The sequence below is a fragment of the Carcharhinus amblyrhynchos genome, unplaced genomic scaffold, assembly GCF_965287045.1.
Source record: "Carcharhinus amblyrhynchos unplaced genomic scaffold, sCarAmb.v2.hapA chromosome_102, whole genome shotgun sequence".
Classification (NCBI taxonomy): domain Eukaryota; kingdom Metazoa; phylum Chordata; class Chondrichthyes; order Carcharhiniformes; family Carcharhinidae; genus Carcharhinus; species Carcharhinus amblyrhynchos.
This window is the reverse complement of record NW_027649842.1, coordinates 628,403-647,231: the sequence shown is the minus strand read 5'-3', so window position 1 is coordinate 647,231 and position 18,829 is coordinate 628,403. Positions and strand designations below refer to the sequence as shown.

Here is an 18,829-nt window from a genome sequence, read left to right as displayed (position 1 = left end):
CACAAGAGGATTTTCGGGTCATTCTGGATGGATGAAGTCAGCTGAGGCAAATATAGTTCTCTTGTAATATATATATTACTGAATCTGTGACATGCTGCTTGAAAACCAGTCGCTTTTAACAGCATGTAGGAAGTATCCTTTACTGTCAAGCGGACAAACACGTGGGTACTGGAGAGAGCTGGTGTACAGAAGAACCTGTCTGAGGCACTGACATCAAGGCAGCTCACATATTGTGAACAAGTGACACAAACAGGAGGGTAGATGGTGATTGGAAAATGGGATAAAGTGAGGGAAAACGCCAAGAAATTATACAGAAGGAAGACCACTGGTTGGATTATATCAGGACGCAGACTACGCCCCATTGTGGGACAGGCAGTGGGGGCGGGAGAGAAAGATAGTTCACCAGTCTCGGACTTGGACCAGATGAAAGGCTGCTCTTCCCAGTAATTAGATGACACTGTCACTGAGCAGCAGGGTTTGCGCGTGGCTGGGTGATGCCACATTCACACAGATTGGCAAGAAATGGATGAGAAGAAAGACACTCACTGTCAGGTAACTTGTAAACCCTCTCCCCCAAACTCTGGAAGTGCGGATGTTTCATGGCCTGCTGCGCAGAGATCCTCTTCTTCCCTTCAAACTGAGACAGTGAGGGTGGAGAAAGAGAGATAGACATAGAGAGAGAGAGGGAGGGAGAGACATGAGGGAGAGAGAGAGAGGGAGGGAGAGACATGAGGGAGAGAGAGAGAAACGGGGAGAGAGAGAGAAACAGGGGGAGAGAGACAGAGAGAGTGAGAGACAGAGACAGAGAGAGACCAAGAGTGAGAGACCGAGAGAGAGAGAGAAAAACAGAGAGAGAGACAGGGAGACAGATCAGAGAGAGAGAGACAGAGAGCAAGACCAAGACAGAGAGAAGAAAGAGAGAGAGACAGACCAGACAGAGAGAAAAGGGGAAGTGGACAAGGAGGGAATTGGGAGGGGAGGAGGGAAAAGATAGAGCAAGAAGGTGGGAGGGGTTAGGTGTCAGGGGGAGAAGGGGCAGAGAGAAAGAGACATTAAACATAGTCTTCAACAGAGACTGGCTTGTTTAGGCTCACTCACGTTTGCTGCCATTGACGGGGTGGAGACAAACATGCAGTAATGCTTCAGTGAGATTTATTCTCTGACAATGGGTAGAATTTTCCCATCCTGCCCACCACGGGAATCGGAGCAGGCAGGGGGTGGGGGTGGCCATGCAAAGGTCCACTGACCTTGGACAGGAGTTTCCGGATTCAGAGCGAGTGCGGCGGGAAAATCCTGCCTTCTGTGTCTGCCACGCTCCCTTTCCTGGTTAATTCTGTGGCTATCACTATTCTCCAAATCCCAGCTCTGAAACTACTGTCCAGTCAGGCAATCCCTGCCCTTCATCCAGACCTCAGAACGTCCCAGCTTCTCCCTGGGCTAGACTGCCAACCCACCCAACCGCAGAACCTCCATGGAGGAGCCCAAGCTGGGAGATTAAACCATGGGGAGTGAGGGGGGGTGCTGGGTACCAGGCAACACAAACCAGCCGCCAACCCAGTGCCTAGGCTTCCCAGTGCATAGCACAGTTCCCTCGCCCTGTTGCACACAGCACTGGATCCAGGGCCCCAGTGCACACACCAGTTGGATCCAGTGCTCCAGTGTGCACGCCAGTTGCATCCAATGTCCCAGTGTGTACACCAGTCGGTGGGACCTCATCCCACAGGGGGTTTCCTAACTTGGAAACGGGGAGGGTGGCCCTGGCTGAGCCGATGGTTTTTTAAAAACTATTTCCAGCCTACCTGCAGAAGTTTTGCCAGGAGATCGAGTCCCTCTGTGTCTAACCTGAAGGACAGAGAGAGAAAAAGCCTCAATTTGACTGAATGGTCAGATTGTCTAGTTGTAGTGTCACTACGCCCCCACCCCACAGGGGCTTTGGGCAAGAGGGCGAAGGTCCGATGACAGGAGTCTCCCCAGAAGTTGGGTCGGGGACAGGGTAGCAGTTAACAAGACCAAGTCTCCACAATTCAGGGTCCTGGAAATGAGGGAGAGTGGGTGGCGAGGAGCGGGAGGGGAGGGAAGGGGGCTGGAGAGGACCGAGGTCCTGAGCAGAGCACCGCCATCGGGACCTACCTGGGTGCGTGGTTGACGAGAGGCTCCGGCCGGTATTTTGGATAGTTGTACGATCGGAACTCCTCATTTGCCAGGATTCCAGGCCACGTTTCCTCTGTCGGCGTTCCTGTTGGGACAGGAGGGAGGAGGTGGAGAGTCAGCGGGAAGAGGGGAATACTACAGTCGCGTGGATTGGGAGAGCAACAAGGGGATTTAAAAACAATCACGAGGCAAGCAGGGAGTGGGGGGAGCGGCAAAGGAGGTACCAGCCTCCTCGAGAGCAGCTGATGGATGGTGCCTTACCTAATACCCTGAATATAAAATGTAATTCTTCTTCTACTGTGGAGCCTGGGAACAATGGACGGCCAGTCGCCATTTCATAAAATATACACCCCACACCCCTGTCAGGAGGGAATGAGGAAAGATGGTTAGTTCCAGAAAGCAGAAAGACAACCTCACTGAGATTACACTGAATAATCTCACTGAACACAGTTTCACTGAGATTACTCTGAATAATCTCACTGAACAGTTTCACTGAGATTACACTGAATAATCTCACTGAACACGGTTTCACTGAGATTACACTGAATAATCTCACTGAACACGGTTTCACTGAGATTACACAATAATCTCACTGAACACAGTTTCACTGAGATTACACAATAATCTCACTGAACACGGTTTCACTGAGATTACACAATAATCTCACTGAACACAGTTTCACTGAGATTACACTGAATAATCTCACTGAACACAGTTTCACTGAGATTACAATGAATAATCTCACTGAACACAGTTTCACTGAGATTACAATGAATAATCTCACTGAACACAGTTTCACTGAGATTACACTGAATAATCTCACTGAACACAGTTTCACTGAGATTACACTGAATAATCTCACTGAACAGTTTCACTGAGATTACACTGAATAATCTCACTGAACACAGTTTCACTGAGATTACACTGAATAATCTCACTGAACACAGTTTCACTGAGATTACAGGTTCTCTTACCCTTTGCTGTTCCCATCACTCTGTGAATTTTCCTCTTTCTCGTATTGATCTGATTCCCCCTTTCTGAGAGTGAATCTGCTCCTACCACCCTCTCAGGGTCACAAAAACGCGCCATGTCAATAGAATTCTCCTCATCTCTTCTGCCTTTGCCCGATTTTCTTCCACCTGTGTCCCTCACCCTTCCTGCGGTTGCCAACCCTCCTGCCACTAGGAAACAATTCCTCCTTACTCGGTCCAAACCTCTCTTTGATTGATAGCGGCTGTATTAATACCCCCCACCCCCCACCACTCCGCAGCCCGTCGCTAGTTTGATCCCAAATATCCATGGGCAATCCTCTTCTCTCCTTCCTCCTCAGAGAAAGAGTGTGGGCATTTGCAAACCTCCGAGTAACCCACATTAAGTCTACCGGACAAGTGTGACAGAGAGTTCTCACAGCACAGGCCCACGTCCCATCACCATGCGAGGGAAATCCAAAGCTTCAGACTAATAGGACGGGACGTTATGGCCTCACTCAGTCTGAAACCCGCCTGAAGTCAACGGACCTTTCCATGGTCCGGCCCTTACCTGCTCAGATTCTTGTGGCGGGCAGGACAGTAAATTCCGGCCACAGGACAGTAAATTCCAGCCACAGATCAGAGATGTACAGCATGGAAACAGGCCCTTCGGCCCAACTCCTCCATGCCGACCAGGTTTCCTAAATTGAACCAATCCCATTTGCCTGCGTGTGGCCCATATTCCTCTAAATCTTTCCCATCCGTGTACCTGTCCAAATGTCTTTTAAATGTTGTAATTGTACCTGCCTGTACCACCTCCTCTGGCAGCTCATTCCATACACACACCACTTCCTGTGAGAAAAAGTTGCCCTTTGGGTCCCTTTCAAATCTTTCCCCTCTCACCTTTAACCTGTGCCCTCTAGTTTTAGACTTCCCTATCTTTGGGAAAAGACCTTGGCTGTTCATCTTATCGATGCCCCTCATGATTTTATAAACCTCTATAACCTCACCCCTCATCCTCCTACACTGCAGGGAAAAACGTTCCAGCCTATCCAGCCTTTCCTCAAACCTTCCAGTCTCAGTAACATCCTTGTAAATATTTTTTGCCCCCTTTCCAGTTTAATAACATCCTTCCTATTGCGGGGCAACCAGAATTGCACGCAGTGCTCCAAATGTGGCCTTACCAATATCTTGTACAGTTTGTAACATTACATCCCAACTCCTGACCTCAATGCCCTGACCGAGGAAGGCAAGTGTGCCGAATACCATCTTCACCACCCTGTCTACCCATGATGCCACTTTCAAGGAGCTATGTACCTGCACCCCTAGGTCTCTCTTTGACAACACTCCCCTACCATTAACTGTGGAAGTCCTGCCCTGGTTTGTCTTGCCAAAATGCAACACCTTGCATTTGTCTGAATTAAACTTGGGGCGATCTGGGTATGTGAGAGAAGGGGCCTGGTGTTTTGACACCAGTTGAAATCAGAGCTTCTGAACATCTCAAGTCAGCAAAATGCATGAAGGCTGGAGGGATGTGTCCGTGCACCTCTGATCTGATACTCACCACATGTCTATCTGTGTCGAATATTCTGTGGATCCCAGCAGGACATCAGGAGGCCTGTACCACAGCGTCACCACTTCATTAGAATAAGTTTTTGTAGGAACGGATTTAGCCCGGGCTAACCCTAAAGAATCACAAGTAGCAAAGTAAAGGAAGCACATTCATTTTTGCTTTATTCATCTGTGGGTCACGGGTGTCGCTGGCTGGCCAGCATTTATTGCCCATCTCCAGTTGCCCTTGGAGGGCAGTTGACAGTCAACCACACTGCTGTGGCTCTGGAGTCACATGTAGGCCAGACCAGGTGAGGACGGCAGATTTCCTTTCCTAAAAGACATTCGTGACCCAGGGATTAGTTCCAGATTTTATTAATTGAATTTAAATGTCACCATCTGCCACGGTGGGATCCGAATCTGACCGCCAGAGAATTACCTTGGGAGAACTGACCTAATGCAATGACAATATCAGTACGCATCCACCTCAACTAAAATTATGAATTGATGGTATTCATGTGGGTCAGAGTGGCTCCACATCTACTTCCCAATTCGAGTCTTTAGGCCATGATTTTTGGTTTGGCTTCAAAAATACACTAATCATCCAGTCCAGTTCTGAGGGTGCGCCGCACTGTGGGAGGGTCAGTGCTGAAGGAGTGCCGCACTGTGGGAGGGTCAGTGCTGAGGGAGCGCCGGACTGTGGGAGGGTCAGTGCTGAGGGAGCGCCGCACTGTGGGAGGGTCAGTGCTGAGGGAGCGCTGCACTGTGGGAGGGTCAGTGCTGAGGGAGCGCCGCACTGTGGGAGGGTCAGTGCTGAGGGAGCGCCGCACTGTGGGAGGGTCAGTGCTGAGGGAGCGCCGCACTGCGGGAGGGTCGGTGCTGAGGGAGTGCTGCACTATGGGAAGGTCAGTGCTGAGGGAGTGCCGCACTGTGGGAGGGTCAGTGCTGAGGGAGCGCCACACTGTGGGAGGGTCAGTGCTGAGGGAGCGCCACACTGTGGGAGGGTCAGTGCTGAGGGAGCGCTGCACTGAGGGAGGGTCAGTACTGAGGGAGCGCCACACTGTGGGAGGGTCAGTGCTGAGGGAGCGCCGCACTGAGGGAGGGTCAGTACTGAGGGAGTGCCGCACTGCGGGAGGGTCAGTGCTGAGGGAGTGCCACACTGTGGGAGGGTTGGTGCTGAGGGAAATGTGATCCATGGGTCAGGGTCTTCTCAAGGAGTTTGCCATCCTTACTGAACCAGTGTACTCCACACAATGAATCATTATAGCTACTAGATTAAATTGAGTTGTGTCTGCAGCTAACTGAAAAAGCTCGACATGTGGTACCAGCAGCGATGTGGGCCTGACTAATGCTATGGTAGGTGTGTGTGGGAAATTCTCTCCTGCTTGCGGTGCATATGGTGCTGAAGGAGCGATGATGTGGACATACCAAAGTCTGCGAGCTTGAGCTCTCCTTTCTCATTGATGAGCAGATTCTGTGGTTTTAAATCTCGGTGTAGCACTTTCCTGTGGTGACAATAGGCCAGACCTCGCAACAGCTGGAATAGGAAAAGCTGAGACAACAGACAGTGAGATCAGTCAGGAGCAGCCAACAGCTTTACTTCAACACTCTCGTTTCAATTCTGTGTTCAAGGTGAGGAATCAAACATTCCCAGGACAGGTACAGCACGGGGTTAGATACAGAGTAAAGCTCCCTCTACACTGTCCCCCCATCAAACACTCCCAGGACAGGTACAGCACAGGATTAGATACAGAGTAAAGCTCCTTCTACACTGTCCCCCCATCAAACACTCCCAGGACAGGTACAGCACGGGGTTAGATACAGAGTAAAGCTTCCTCTACACTGTCCCCATCAAACACTCCCAGGACAGGTACAGCACAGGGTTAGATACAGAGTAAAGCTCTCTCTACACTGTCCCCCCATCTAACACTCCCAGGACAGGTACAGCACGGGGTTAGATACAGAGTAAAGCTCCCTCTACACTGTCTCCCATCAAACACTCCCAGGACAGGTACAGCACGGGGTTAGGTACAGTCTTTTTATGTTAGACAGCTATAGTAGCAATGATGTTTGTTTTGAGGAACAGACTGTGATCAGTCCAGGTGAGCTATTATTCTAGCCTGTTTGGAGAACACTGCAGCATTCTGGAAATTGTCTCCGACACCAGATACCTGTCACAACTCCCAAATCTAACTTTGCCTACTTCCTTGGACAGAGTGGACATGAAACTACATCTGCTCACCTTGACATTGTGAATATTGATGACATTCCCACAATCTTCTAAGTACTGTTTCAAGTCTTTATCCTGAGTCAGGGGGAAGAGATGGAGGAAGTAGTTAGTTCAGTATTGGAGCAGATCGAATGTCTTTTTTTAGCAGTGATTCTACTGGGTTCTGAACTCTCGACTGATAACAAATGGTTGACACGAGCCTTTCTGAGCTAACTGGTGAAAGGCCATTCCCGACGGTCGTGCTGTCACTGAGAGCTACGGCAGCCAACTGTGGGTTCTACAGGATTGATGGTAACTCACCCACCATGGCAAGACTGCCGACTCACCAGATACTCGAAGACCAGCGTGAGGGATTTCTCCGTGTGAATGATGTCGTGGAGGGTCACAATGTTGGCGTGTTTGAGGTCTTTCAGCAGGGAGACTGGGTGAAGAGAAGAGAGGGGCGAGGGTTAGAAGGAACTGCTCTGATTTTAAAAGGTGCCACAGGAAATGTTGCAGGTGGAGAGTGGCTCAGGCAGTGTCTGGGACAAACCTGTTAATGCTCGCAGACAACTCTGGAGGAGCTGGGAGAGTGAATCAGAGTTTGTACATCTCTAGCGTATTCCAATTCTATTTGCCAATTCTCCAGTTCTGGTTTACATCTGATTCAGTGCGAGGTCAGGAGACTAACAGTGAAACCTCTAACAGTTAAATAGCTCAGAAAAAGTCAGTGAAGAATCAGGCAACTGAGTAGCATTGATAACTGGTTGGGGGTCTGTGAGGGAACCTCAGAGACCAGTTAAGTAATGTCCGTCCCCTGGGAATGCAGAGGCATACAGTCTTGAGAATCCTGCGATATGTCCCGCTGAGTTTATTGACTCGCAAGCCTCCAGCTGTCACAATATTAACAATGACATTCTCGCTGGGGGAATCCCCAATCAATATCGACATACTCACTGGGGAAATTCCCATGTTAACAATGATATACTAACTGGGAGAATCCCTTGTCAATAACCACACACTCATTGCGGGAATCCCCAATCAGTAATGACACACTCACTGGTGGAATCCCCTGTAACTAATGACACTGAGGGAATCCCCCTTCAACCACAACGTACTCACTGGGGAAATCCCCCATCAATAACCACACACTCACGGAGGGAATCCCCCTGTCAATAATGACACACTCACTGGGGGAATACCCCATTAATAATGATACACTCACTGGGGGAATACCCCATTAATAATGATACACTCACTGGGGGAATACCCCATTAATAATGACACACTCACTGAGGGAATCCCCCTGTCAATAATGACACACTCACTGGGGGAATACCCCATTAATAATGATACACACTGGGGGAATACCCCATTAATAATGACACTCACTGGGGGAATACCCCATTAATAATGATACACTCACTGGGGGAATACCCCATTAATAATGATACACTCACTGGGGGAATATCTCATTAATAATGATACACTCACTGGGGGAATCCCCCATCAATAACCACACTCTCAGGATATTCTGCCATTAATAATGATACACTCGCTGGGGGAAACTCCTGTCAATAACCACACACTCACTGGGGCATTTCCCTTGTCAATAACGAAACACTTGTTGGGGGAATACCCCATTAATAATAAAAAACTCATGAGCATCCCCCTGTCAATAACGGCACACTCACTGGGGGAATCCCATTAATAATGACACATTTGCTGGGGAAATCCCCTGTCAATAATAACATTGCCGCAGGGGTAATTCCCTTGTTAATAACAACACATTCTCCGGGAAGTCCCCTGTCAATAATGATACACTGGGTGCAACCCCCTGTACATAATGACACATTCACTGGGGGAATATCCTATCCATCAGATTCATCGTGTTTGCAGGGGAACTCCCTCCGTCAATAATGTTGTTCGCTTGGGGAATCCTTGACCAATCAGTAATGACAGTTAAAGGAGCAATACCCCGCCCCTCAGGAGTGACACACAGGGGGAACACCCCTATCAGTGACAATACTCTCTCTAGTAACAAGCAACCCATCACACTCCAAAAGAAAGTCAGTGACCATTCTATCAGAAGATTCCAGTGGAGCATATGACACAACGGACCCTAGCAAATATTGAAAAACATGCAAGCAGAAGACAGGGGAAAAGCTGGGGCATCTCAGCTGGAAGACAAGTGAAGTCAGGAGGAAGGATTTCAGAGAGAGAGATGCAGGGACCCGAGCAGTCCTTACCTTCCCGAATGGCTGTGCATGGGGCTCCTTCCTCATGCTCCAGTCGGATTTCCTTCAGTGCCACCAGATTATCTGTCAGCTTGCTCCTCCCTTTGTAAACGGTTGCATATGTGCCCTGTTTGGAAGGGGGGGGTAGGGTGAGAGAGAGAGAGGCAGCAATCAGACTAAGGGGGTGGTGGAAGCAGGGTTGCAGTAATTGTTCTATGATCGATCTGTGAGGATAATTGAGCAGGATAGATCTGCCACGTCAGAGCCAATGGAGAGATGTAATGGCCGAGCTACACGGTCGCAGGTGCCAGCCCTGCTCTGTGCTGAGCAAGTTGATCCATGTCTGGGTCTGGAGGTCCAGACACCGCGATCAGCCACGATTCTCGGTGCAATGCCTGTTGCAGGGGAATCAAGCAGGGATGCTGCTCATTACGGAACGGGAGGAGGCCTGTCTCTGGTTCACCTCTTTGCTGCTCTCTCCTGGCAATATTTTTCTTTCCTGTCAGGAGGGGGCAGCAGTCACAGAATCCCTACAGTGATATACAATGCACAAGCAGACCATTTGGCCCATCGAGTCTGCATCAGCTCTGACCCGGCCTTACCCCCAATCTCATTTATTTACCCCATTAACCCACACATCTTTGGACACTAAGGGACCATTTAGCATGGCCAATCCACCTAATCTGTACATCTTTGGGCACTAAGGGACAATTTAGCACGGCCAATCCACCTAACCTGCACATCTTTGGACACTAAGGGACAATATAACATGGCCAGTCCACCTAACCTGCACATCTTTGGTCACTAAGGGACAATTTAGCATGGCCAATCCACCTAACCTGCACATCTTTGGACACTAAGGGACAATATAACATGGCCAATCCACCTAACCTGCACATCTTTGGTCACTAAGGGACAATTTAGCATGGCCAATCCACCTAACCTGCACCTAATCTTTTGGACTGTGGGAGGAAACTGGAGCACCCGGAGGAAATCCACGCAGACATGGGGGAGAACATGCAGACTCTGCATAGATGGTGACCCAAGCCAGGAATTGACCCCGGGTCCCTGGCGCTATGAGGCAGTAATGCTAACCACTGTGCCACGATGGCGCCTCAAATTTAGGTATCATAGAATCTGTACAGTTCAGAAGGAGGCCATTTGTATCTGCACCGACCACAATCCCACCCAGGGCATATCCCCGAAACCCCACACATTTACCATGCTAATCCCTCTAATCTACTAATAACCTAATCTAATATAAAAACAGATAGCAAAAGTTTCTACAAATATATAAAATGAAAAAGAGTGGCGAACGTAAACATTGGTCCTTTAGAGGATGAGTAGGGGGATTAATAACTGGAAATGAGGAAATGGCTGAGGCATTGAACAGGTATTTTGTGTCGGTCTTCACAGTGGAAGATACAAATAACATGCCAAAAATTGATGACAGGAAAGCTATGGCAGGTGAGGACCTAGAAACTATCATTATCACAAAAGAGGTAGTGTTGGGCAAGTTAATGGGGCTAAAGATAGACAAGTCTCCTGGTCTTGATGGAATGCATCCCAGGGTATGAAAAGAGATGGCGGGAGAAATAGCAAGCGCACTAGTGGTAATTTACCAAAATTCCCTGGACTCTGGGATGGTTCCCGCAGATTGGAAAACAGCAAATGTGACGCCACTGTTTAAAAAAGGAGGTAGACAAAAGGCTGGTAACTATAGGCCGGTTAACTTAACTTCTGTAGTAGGAAAAATGCTTGAATCTATCATCAAGACATCTGGATATAAATTGTCCCACTGGTAAGACGCAGCATGGGTTCATGGAGGGCAGGTCACATTTGACTAATTTGGTGGAATTCTTTGAGAACATTACATGTGCAGTGGACGATGGGGAACCTGTGGATGTGGTGTATCTGGATTTCCAGAAGGCATTTGACAAGATGCCGCATCAAAGACTGCTATGTAAGATAAAGGTGCACAGTGTTATTGGTAATGTATTAGCATGGATGGAGGATTGGTTAACTAACAGAAAGCAAAGAGTGGGGGTAAATGGGTGTTTTTCTGTATTGTGATTAGTGACTAGTGGTGTGCCTCAGGGATCAGTGTTGGGACCGCAATTGTTTACGATTTACATAGATGATTTGGAGTTGAGGACCAAGTGTAGTGTGTCAAAATTCACAGATGACACTAAGATGGATAGAAGAGCAAAGTGTGCAGAGGACACTGAAAGTCTACAAAGGGATATAAATAATCTAAGTGAGTGGGCGAGGATCTGGCAGATGGAGTACAATGTTGGTAAATGTGAGGTAATCCATTTTGGTAGGAATAACAGCAAAATGGACTATTATTTAAATGGTAAAAAATTGCAGCATGCTGCTGTGCAGAGGGATCTGGGTGTCCTTGTGCAGGAATCTCAAGGAGTTGGTTTGCAGGTGCAGCAGGTAATTAAAAAAGCAAATGGAATTTTGTCCTTCATTGCTAGAGGGATGGAGTTTAAAAACAGCGAGGTTATGTTGCAACTGTATAACGTGCTGGTGAGGCCACACCTGGAGTACTGTGTACAGTTTTGGTCTCCTTACTTGAGAAAGGATATACTGGCACTGGAGGGGGTGCAGAGGAGATTCACTAGGTTGATTCCGGAGTTGAGAGGGTTGGCTTAGAAGGAAAGACTGAGTAGACTGGGGTTATATTCAGTGGAATTCAGAAGAATGAGGGGAGATCTTATACAAACATATAAAATTATGAAGGGACTAAATAAGATAGAAGCAGGGAAGTTGTTTCCACTGGAGGGTGAAACCAGAACTAGGGGGCATAGCCTCAAAATAAGAGGGAGCAGATTTAGGACGGAACTTTTTCATACAAAGGATTGTGAATCTGTGGAATTCCCTGCCCAGTGAAGCAGTTGAGGCTACCTCATTGAATGTCTTTAAGGCAAGGATAGATAAATTTTTGAACAGTAAAGGAATTACGGTGAGTGGGCAGGTAAGTGGAGCTGAGGCCACAAAAAGATCAGCCATGATCTTATTGAATGGTGGAGCAGACTCGAGGGTCCAGATAGCCTACTCCTGCTGTTAATTCTTATGTTCCTATGTACGCATCCCGAGACACTAAGGGGCAATTTAGCACGGCCAATCAACCTAGTGCCATGCCACTGGTAATGTTAAAAATGCAGGTCTCTTTAAGAATAAACCAGGCGAATAAATGAGTGTGTGGTGAGCAGTTGGCAGACTGGCTGGCATCACAAGGGGCAGGTTCATGCTCTCTGAGGCTGGATAAATCCCCCCAACTCTTGCCCTGTTTCTGATGAGGAAAGGAAGAAGCTATTCCAGTGATGTTGCGACATTCTATCTGACGCGGTCCATTATAAAGTGCTGGAAGATTGTCTATGGTGCCCAAGGGTGCCACAAGGGCAGCTAGGGATCTTAACATTCCGGGTGATAAGGGCTCCCTTCAGCTTCTAAAAGGTTGGATGCCGAGCTCCTACCTCTCCAAGCTTGTCCAGTTTAACATAGGTCTCCAGTTTCCCGAATCCAATCTCGGACTGCAAGGTGAGAAAGGAGAGTTAGAGAGGGCACACAAAACGCAGGCAGCACTGACAACGCTTCTTTAATCCAACTCTTCTCCCCCTCCATCCCCTGAACTACTGCAACCACAACCCCACCCTCCCCGCCCAACCCCATCCCCACATTGCTCCTTTCCCAATCGCTCTTTTTCGGATTTTTCCCCATCCGGTATTGATCCCATTCCATTTTTCTCATCACTCCCGCTTCCTTTGTAGTTTCGGGCAGCGCCTTCCAGATCAAAACAAAAACAAATCCTCCTCACCCATTGCCACAAGAGCGGCAGACTGTCAATGTTGAGCATCAGAAACAGAAAGGGGAAACGTTGTACATATTCTGTGCAGTTTCGAGTGTGACGGTGCTGTGCCTTTAGCAAAGGTGTTTTTAATCACAGTTATGAACAGGCATCGAGCTGTTTGCTTCGAGGTCCTTTGTTGCTGCTTAAATCGTTTAAATGGTGTTTTATTTATTTGTAATCTGGGCCTAATACGCTCTCTGGGAGTTTTCAACCTATGAATTGTTCAAAAACATCAGCCACAACCATACTGAATGGCTGAGCAGGCTCGAGAGGGGCTGAGTGGCCTCCTCCTGCTCCTGTTTCTCAGTTTTGTACGAATCACTCAATAAATCAAGCATCCTCTGCAGAGAGAGGAAGAGAGCTGACATTTCAGGTTAACGCCAGGATGAGTTCAGATCTCTGGGCTGAAACATGAACTCGTGTTATTGTCACTGCAGACGGTATCAGACCAGAGTACCTCCAGCATCTTTCATTCTCATTTCCTCACCTCTCCCCTCTTTCCCCATCGGAAGTCACCTGTGATTACTGCATGGTTTCCAGTGTAAATTCATTGTGGGGTTTTGACAGTTTGAGAACAATGCTCCCTGACTCTTCGCAGCCAGGAAGTGTCACTATGCAGAGGGAGCCAGGCAGCAGCACTGACCACTTAGTGAAACACTGCTCTCTCCCACGTTAAAACTCCCGCTCTAATGGGGCCACTCACCAGTGAGACTCGGCGCAGCCGTCGGCTGAGAGGCTTGTCGAAGGGCGGACTGTTCATGGCAAACTTCTCCAAGTAGCCCTCAGGAAGGCGGATATCGGCCGGTAAGGATAACCTCTTATTGATATCCTACAGAACACAGCAAGGAGTTACCATGGCAATCTGAGCACAACTGTCACTCACACCCTTCCCAAACGTATACTGCTCATGATTGGACTGCACAACAGTGTACAGGGAGCTTTACTCTGTATCTAACCCCGTGCTGTCCCTGTCCTGGGAGTGTTTGATGGGGGACAGTGTAGAGGGAGCTTTACTCTGTATCTAAGCCTGTGCTGTACCTGTCCTGGGAGTGTTTGATGGGGGACAGTGTAGAGGGAGCTTTACTGTGTATCTAACCCTGTGCTGTACCTGTCCTGGGAGTGTTTGATGGGGACAGTGTAGAGGGAGCTTTACTCTGTATCTAACCCCGTGCTGTCCCTGTCCTGGGAGTGTTTGATGGGGGGACAGTGTAGAGGGAGCTTTACTGTGTATCTAACCCTGTGCTGTACCTGTCCTGGGAGTGTTTGATGGGGGACAGTGTAGAGGGAGCTTTACTCTGTATCTAACCCCGTGCTGTACCTGTCCTGGGAGTGTTTGATGGGGGACAGTGTAGAGGGAGCTTTACTCTGTGTCTAACCCCGTGCTGTACCTGTCCTGGGAGTGTTTGATGGGGGACAGTGTAGAGGGAGCTTTACTCTGTATCTAACCCCGTGCTGTACCTGTCCTGGGAGTGTTTGATGGGGGACAGGGTAGAGGGAGGCTTCCATACCTCTGTGGAGATTTTCCTGACATTGTTCCGCATCCTGACTCGAACTGGGGACTGAACTTCATCGGAGGAGGTAGCAGATGCCTGGTCACTTTCCCCATCCGAACCCATCTTCAGATCCTCATGGACGATTTCTGGAATGGAGAAGAGTTGGCAGAGGCTCAGAGGAGGTGGTGCCGCTGTGTGTTTGGTTAGAGACTGAGCGAATGCATTTGTTAAGCTGCTGCAACGAGGGTCAAATCACCCAGGTTTCATGCCTATTTGGAGCTCCGTCAGGCAGCCACCAAATGTTAGACACCAGTTATATGCTTCATACTGAGATTAGAAATGCTGGGGTTCTGTTCCTGAGCTTCTACACTGAGCTCTTTGTTCCTTTCCTATTCTTACCTGCTGTTAAAAAGGCAGCTCACTCCCCCCCACTGCCTCTCTGATTGATGCTCAGCAATGGGGCCTGGTCAGGTGTTTAACAGCACAGGCGACAAGAAGCGAGACCCACATTCTCCCCACTCACCATGGGAGCAAGCCCCAGATTCCCCCCCTAAACCACTTCCTGTGGGAGGGAGTCCTACATTCTCCCCCACTTCCCCTGGGAGCGAGTCCCACATTCTCCCCCAGTCCCCGTGGCAGCGAGTCCCACATTCTCCCCCACTCCCCGTGGCAGCGAGTCCCACATTCTCCCCCACTCCCCGTGGAAGTGAATTCCACATTCTCCCCACTCCCAGTGGGAGCGAGTCCCACATTCTCCCCCACTCCCCCCGTGGCAGCGAGTCCCACATTCTCCCCCACTCCCCGTGGGAGTGAATCCCACATTCTCCCCTATTTCCTGTGGGAGCGAATCCCATATTCTCCCCCCACTCCCTGTGGGAGCGAGTCCCACATTCTCCCCCACTCCCCGTGGCAGCGAGTCCCACATTCTCCCCCACTCCCCGTGGCAGCGAGTCCCACATTCTCCCCCACTCCCCGTGGCAGTGAGTCCCACATTCTCCCCTACTTCCCGTGGAAGTGAATTCCACATTCTTCCCCACTCCTTGTGGGAGCGAGTCCCACATTCTTCCCCACTCCTTGTGGGAGCGAGTCCCACATTCTCCCCACTCCCCGTAGGAGCGAGTCCCACATTCTGGCCATACTCTGGGTAAAGGTGTTTCTCCTGAATTCCCCCTGAATTTGACTGATTACTGACTGTCTTACATTGACGCCCCCCCACCCCAGTTCTGGTGTCCCCCACCCCTACTGCCCCTAACACAATAAGAAACACTCTTGCTGTATCGACTGAATCAAATGGTGTCAGTCTTCCTGTGTGACTGTGCTCCAGACTCTCCAGCCTCTCAGTGCTGGGGGAGTTGGAGGTGGGAGTGGGCTTTTTGTTCCCAGAGGTGCCCAGAACATTTGCTGAGTTTCTGGGTTAATTGTCAAGCAATAATACCACTGGGCCGTTGCCTCCCCGTGTGTCAGCCAGCTTTGAAACCTGGGTCGTGCAGATACAAGACATTACAGGGGAAAGAGGAGGATCACTTTGCGCTCAATCACTATTACTGTGCATTCAAACAGATGTTTTTCAAACAGGGCAAAGGGAGAGAGAGAGAGAGACAGACAGAGACAGAGAAGTGTTTGAAAGGGTTCGGAGACCTTTCCCCACTGGACAAAGGTTCCGAAACATCGCGTTGAAGAGCAGATAGTCACCTAGAGTAGTGTTCCTGTGAAGGTACGAGCTTAGGCTCCTGCCCACCACACTGTGGGGCCTTCGCAGAGGTGGCTTTTTGAAAGTGCCTGCATACTGGTGAAGGAAGGAGTGCATGCTGTGGGACGAAGGGGGCTTGCCGTTCTTCACCATGGGCTCTTTACACACCACCAGGGAGGTCCGGAGGCAGGGGGGTGAGGGTGGGGAAACAGAGCAAAAGAAAAACACACAGGTAAGGACACAGGGAGGGATGAAACGAAAGCGGTGGAGTGAAGGGCGGAGAGATCGAGCACAGGAGACAGAGAAAGCAGTAAGAATCAAAAAGTGCAGAGACAGACATCAACAGAATGGAAGGCAAGTGGGGGGAGGGGAGAGCGAGGGGGGAAGGGGAGAGCGAGGGGGGAAGGGGAGAGTGAGGGGGGAAGGGAAGAGCGGGGCGGGAACAGGAGAGCGAGGGGGGAAGGGGAGAGCAAGGGGGGGAAGGGGAGAGTGAGGGAAGAAGGGGAGAGTGAGGGAGGAAGGGAAGAGTGAGGGAAGAAGGGGAGAGTGAGGGAGGAAGGGAAGAGCGGGGCGGGAACAGGAGAGCGAGGGGGGAAGGGGAGAGCGAGGGAGGAAGGGGAGAGCGAGGGGGGAAGGGAAGAGCGGGGCGGGAACAGGAGAGCGAGGGGGGAAGGGGAGAGCGAGGGAGGAAGGGGAGAGCGAGGGGGGAAGGGAAGAGTGGGGCGGGAACAGGAGAGCGAGGGGGGAAGGGGAGAGCAAGGGGGGAAAGGGGAGAACAAGGGGGGGAAGGGGAGAGCGAAGGGGGAAGGGGAGAGCCAGGGTGGAGGGGGAGAGGGAGTGCAAGGGGAGCGTTGCAAGGGGTAGAATAAGAGGGTGCGAAGGGAAGCCATAGTGAGGGGAGGGAAATGAGGGGGATAGAGGGGCAGTATAATGAGGGGGTGGGAAAGCAATTTGGAGGAAGAGGTGGGGCAGGAGCAGCGAGGGGAGAGGGAGTGAGGAGAGGGGGTATGAGTGAAAGTGGTGAGATAGAGGCAGACCAAGAGAGAGGAGAAATGAGTGGGAGGGAAAAACAAATGGGAGGGCGAGTGAGGGTGAGTGGGAGTGAGGGAGGGCGAAGGTGATGGATAATGAGGAGAGGGCAAGGGGGGGAATGAGGGCAAAGGGAAAGGGGGCGATGGGGAACCGGGGTGAGAGCAAATGGGGCGAGGGAGGAACGGGGCGAGGGGGAACATGGGCGGGGGGAACGGGGGCGAGGGGAATGGGGCGAGAGGGAACATGGGCGATGGGAAGGGGGCAAGGGGAACGGAGCGAGGGGGAAGGGGGTGAGGGGGGAACAAGGGCAAGAGAGGAACATGGGCGGGGGAATGGGGGTGAGGGGGGAATGGGGCAATGGGGGAACGAGATTGAGGGGGGAACGAGATTGAGGGGGGAACGAGGTCGAGGGGGAAAAGGGGGCAGGGGAATGGGGCAATGGGGGAACGAGGTCGAGGGGGAACGGGGTCGAGGGGGAAGGGGGTCGAGGGGGAATGGGGTCAAGGGGGAATGGGGTCGAGGGGGAACGGGGTTGAGGGAGGAATGAGGGCGAGGGGGGAATGAGGGAAATGGAACAGAGAGTGTGATGCAGAGAAGGATAAAGAGCGGAAGGAGTGAGGGATTATCCACAAAACAGGAAGTGCAAGGGGGAAGAGAAAAAGAATAAACAGGGAAGAAATTAAAATCCAAGTAGAATGAAATTCTACATTGCAGGTTTAAAAGAACGCAGAGCACCAATTGAAAATCACTCAGAGACATGCAGCAAGCAGTTACTGAGACAGAACAGTGTCAGCACAAAACAAGGACAGCACAGATCAAAGCATTAACCGTGGCTTTCCTGCATCAGCAAGCCCATTCCCCTATATCAGCACTAACTATACACCCATTCCCTCACACGAACCCCTCACACCACCAATACAACTCCCTCCACCCCTTACACAGTAAGAAATCTCACACCAGGATAAAGTCCAATAGATTTATTTGGAATCACGAGCTTTTGGAGCACTGCTCCTTCACGCCCACTCGCCTGATGAAGGAGCAGCGCTCCGACAGCACATGATTCCAAATAAACCTGTTGGACTTTAACCTGGTGTTGTGAAACTTCTTACTGTGTTTACCCCAGTCCACTGTCGGCAACTCCACATCATCCCCTACACACCAGCAGCTTGAACCCAGCCACAAGGTGGAGCCTATACAGTGCTACTGACACTGAGGTTAGAGACCAAACCAGTCTGGAGAGAGAGAGATAGGGAGAGGGAAAGAGAGAGAGAGAAACAGGGAGGGAGAGGGAGTCAGAGAGAGGGGCAGGGAGGGGGAGAGAGAGAGAAAGAGAGACAGGGAGGGAGAGAGAGAGAGAAAGAGACAGGGAGGGGGAGAGAGAGGGAGGGAGGTAGAGGGAGAGAGACAGGAAGGGAGAGGGGGAGAGAGAGACAGGGAGAGGAAGAGGGGGAGAGTGAAAGACAGGGAGGGAGAGTGAGAGAGAGAGAGAGACAAGGAGGCAGACTAGGAGAAATACAGGGAGAGAGAAAGGGAGAGGGAGAGAGAGAGAGAAAGGGAGAGAGACAGGGAGGGAGAACGGAAGGAAGAGAGACAGGGAAGGAGAGGGGGAGAGAGAGACAGGGAGAGATGGAGAGGGAGA

General features: G+C 50.4%; 1 protein-coding gene across 10 annotated transcripts in view; it reads right to left on the bottom strand.

The window, feature by feature from the left end:
* Positions 1–18,829, bottom strand: part of LOC145338588 (cyclin-dependent kinase 17-like) — a 93,066-nt gene that overhangs the window by 11,710 nt on the left and 62,527 nt on the right. For 7 of the 10 annotated variants that reach the window (XM_080182941.1, XM_080182943.1, XM_080182940.1 and 4 more), the window contains 13 exons: positions 16,161–16,316; positions 14,484–14,614; positions 13,679–13,804; positions 12,602–12,658; positions 9,129–9,243; positions 7,227–7,321; positions 6,913–6,975; positions 6,099–6,222; positions 4,684–4,804; positions 2,413–2,510; positions 2,131–2,236; positions 1,800–1,842; positions 547–637 (listed from right to left, as the gene is read on the bottom strand). In XM_080182941.1, coding sequence (XP_080039067.1) covers positions 547–637; positions 1,800–1,842; positions 2,131–2,236; positions 2,413–2,510; positions 4,684–4,804; positions 6,099–6,222; positions 6,913–6,975; positions 7,227–7,321; positions 9,129–9,243; positions 12,602–12,658; positions 13,679–13,804; positions 14,484–14,614; positions 16,161–16,316 — 1,326 coding nt within the window. The remainder of the gene's footprint in view (positions 1–546; positions 638–1,799; positions 1,843–2,130; positions 2,237–2,412; positions 2,511–4,683; positions 4,805–6,098; positions 6,223–6,912; positions 6,976–7,226; positions 7,322–9,128; positions 9,244–12,601; positions 12,659–13,678; positions 13,805–14,483; positions 14,615–16,160; positions 16,317–18,829) is intronic. The other 3 variants (XM_080182947.1, XM_080182948.1, XM_080182949.1) reach the window with 1 other exon arrangement.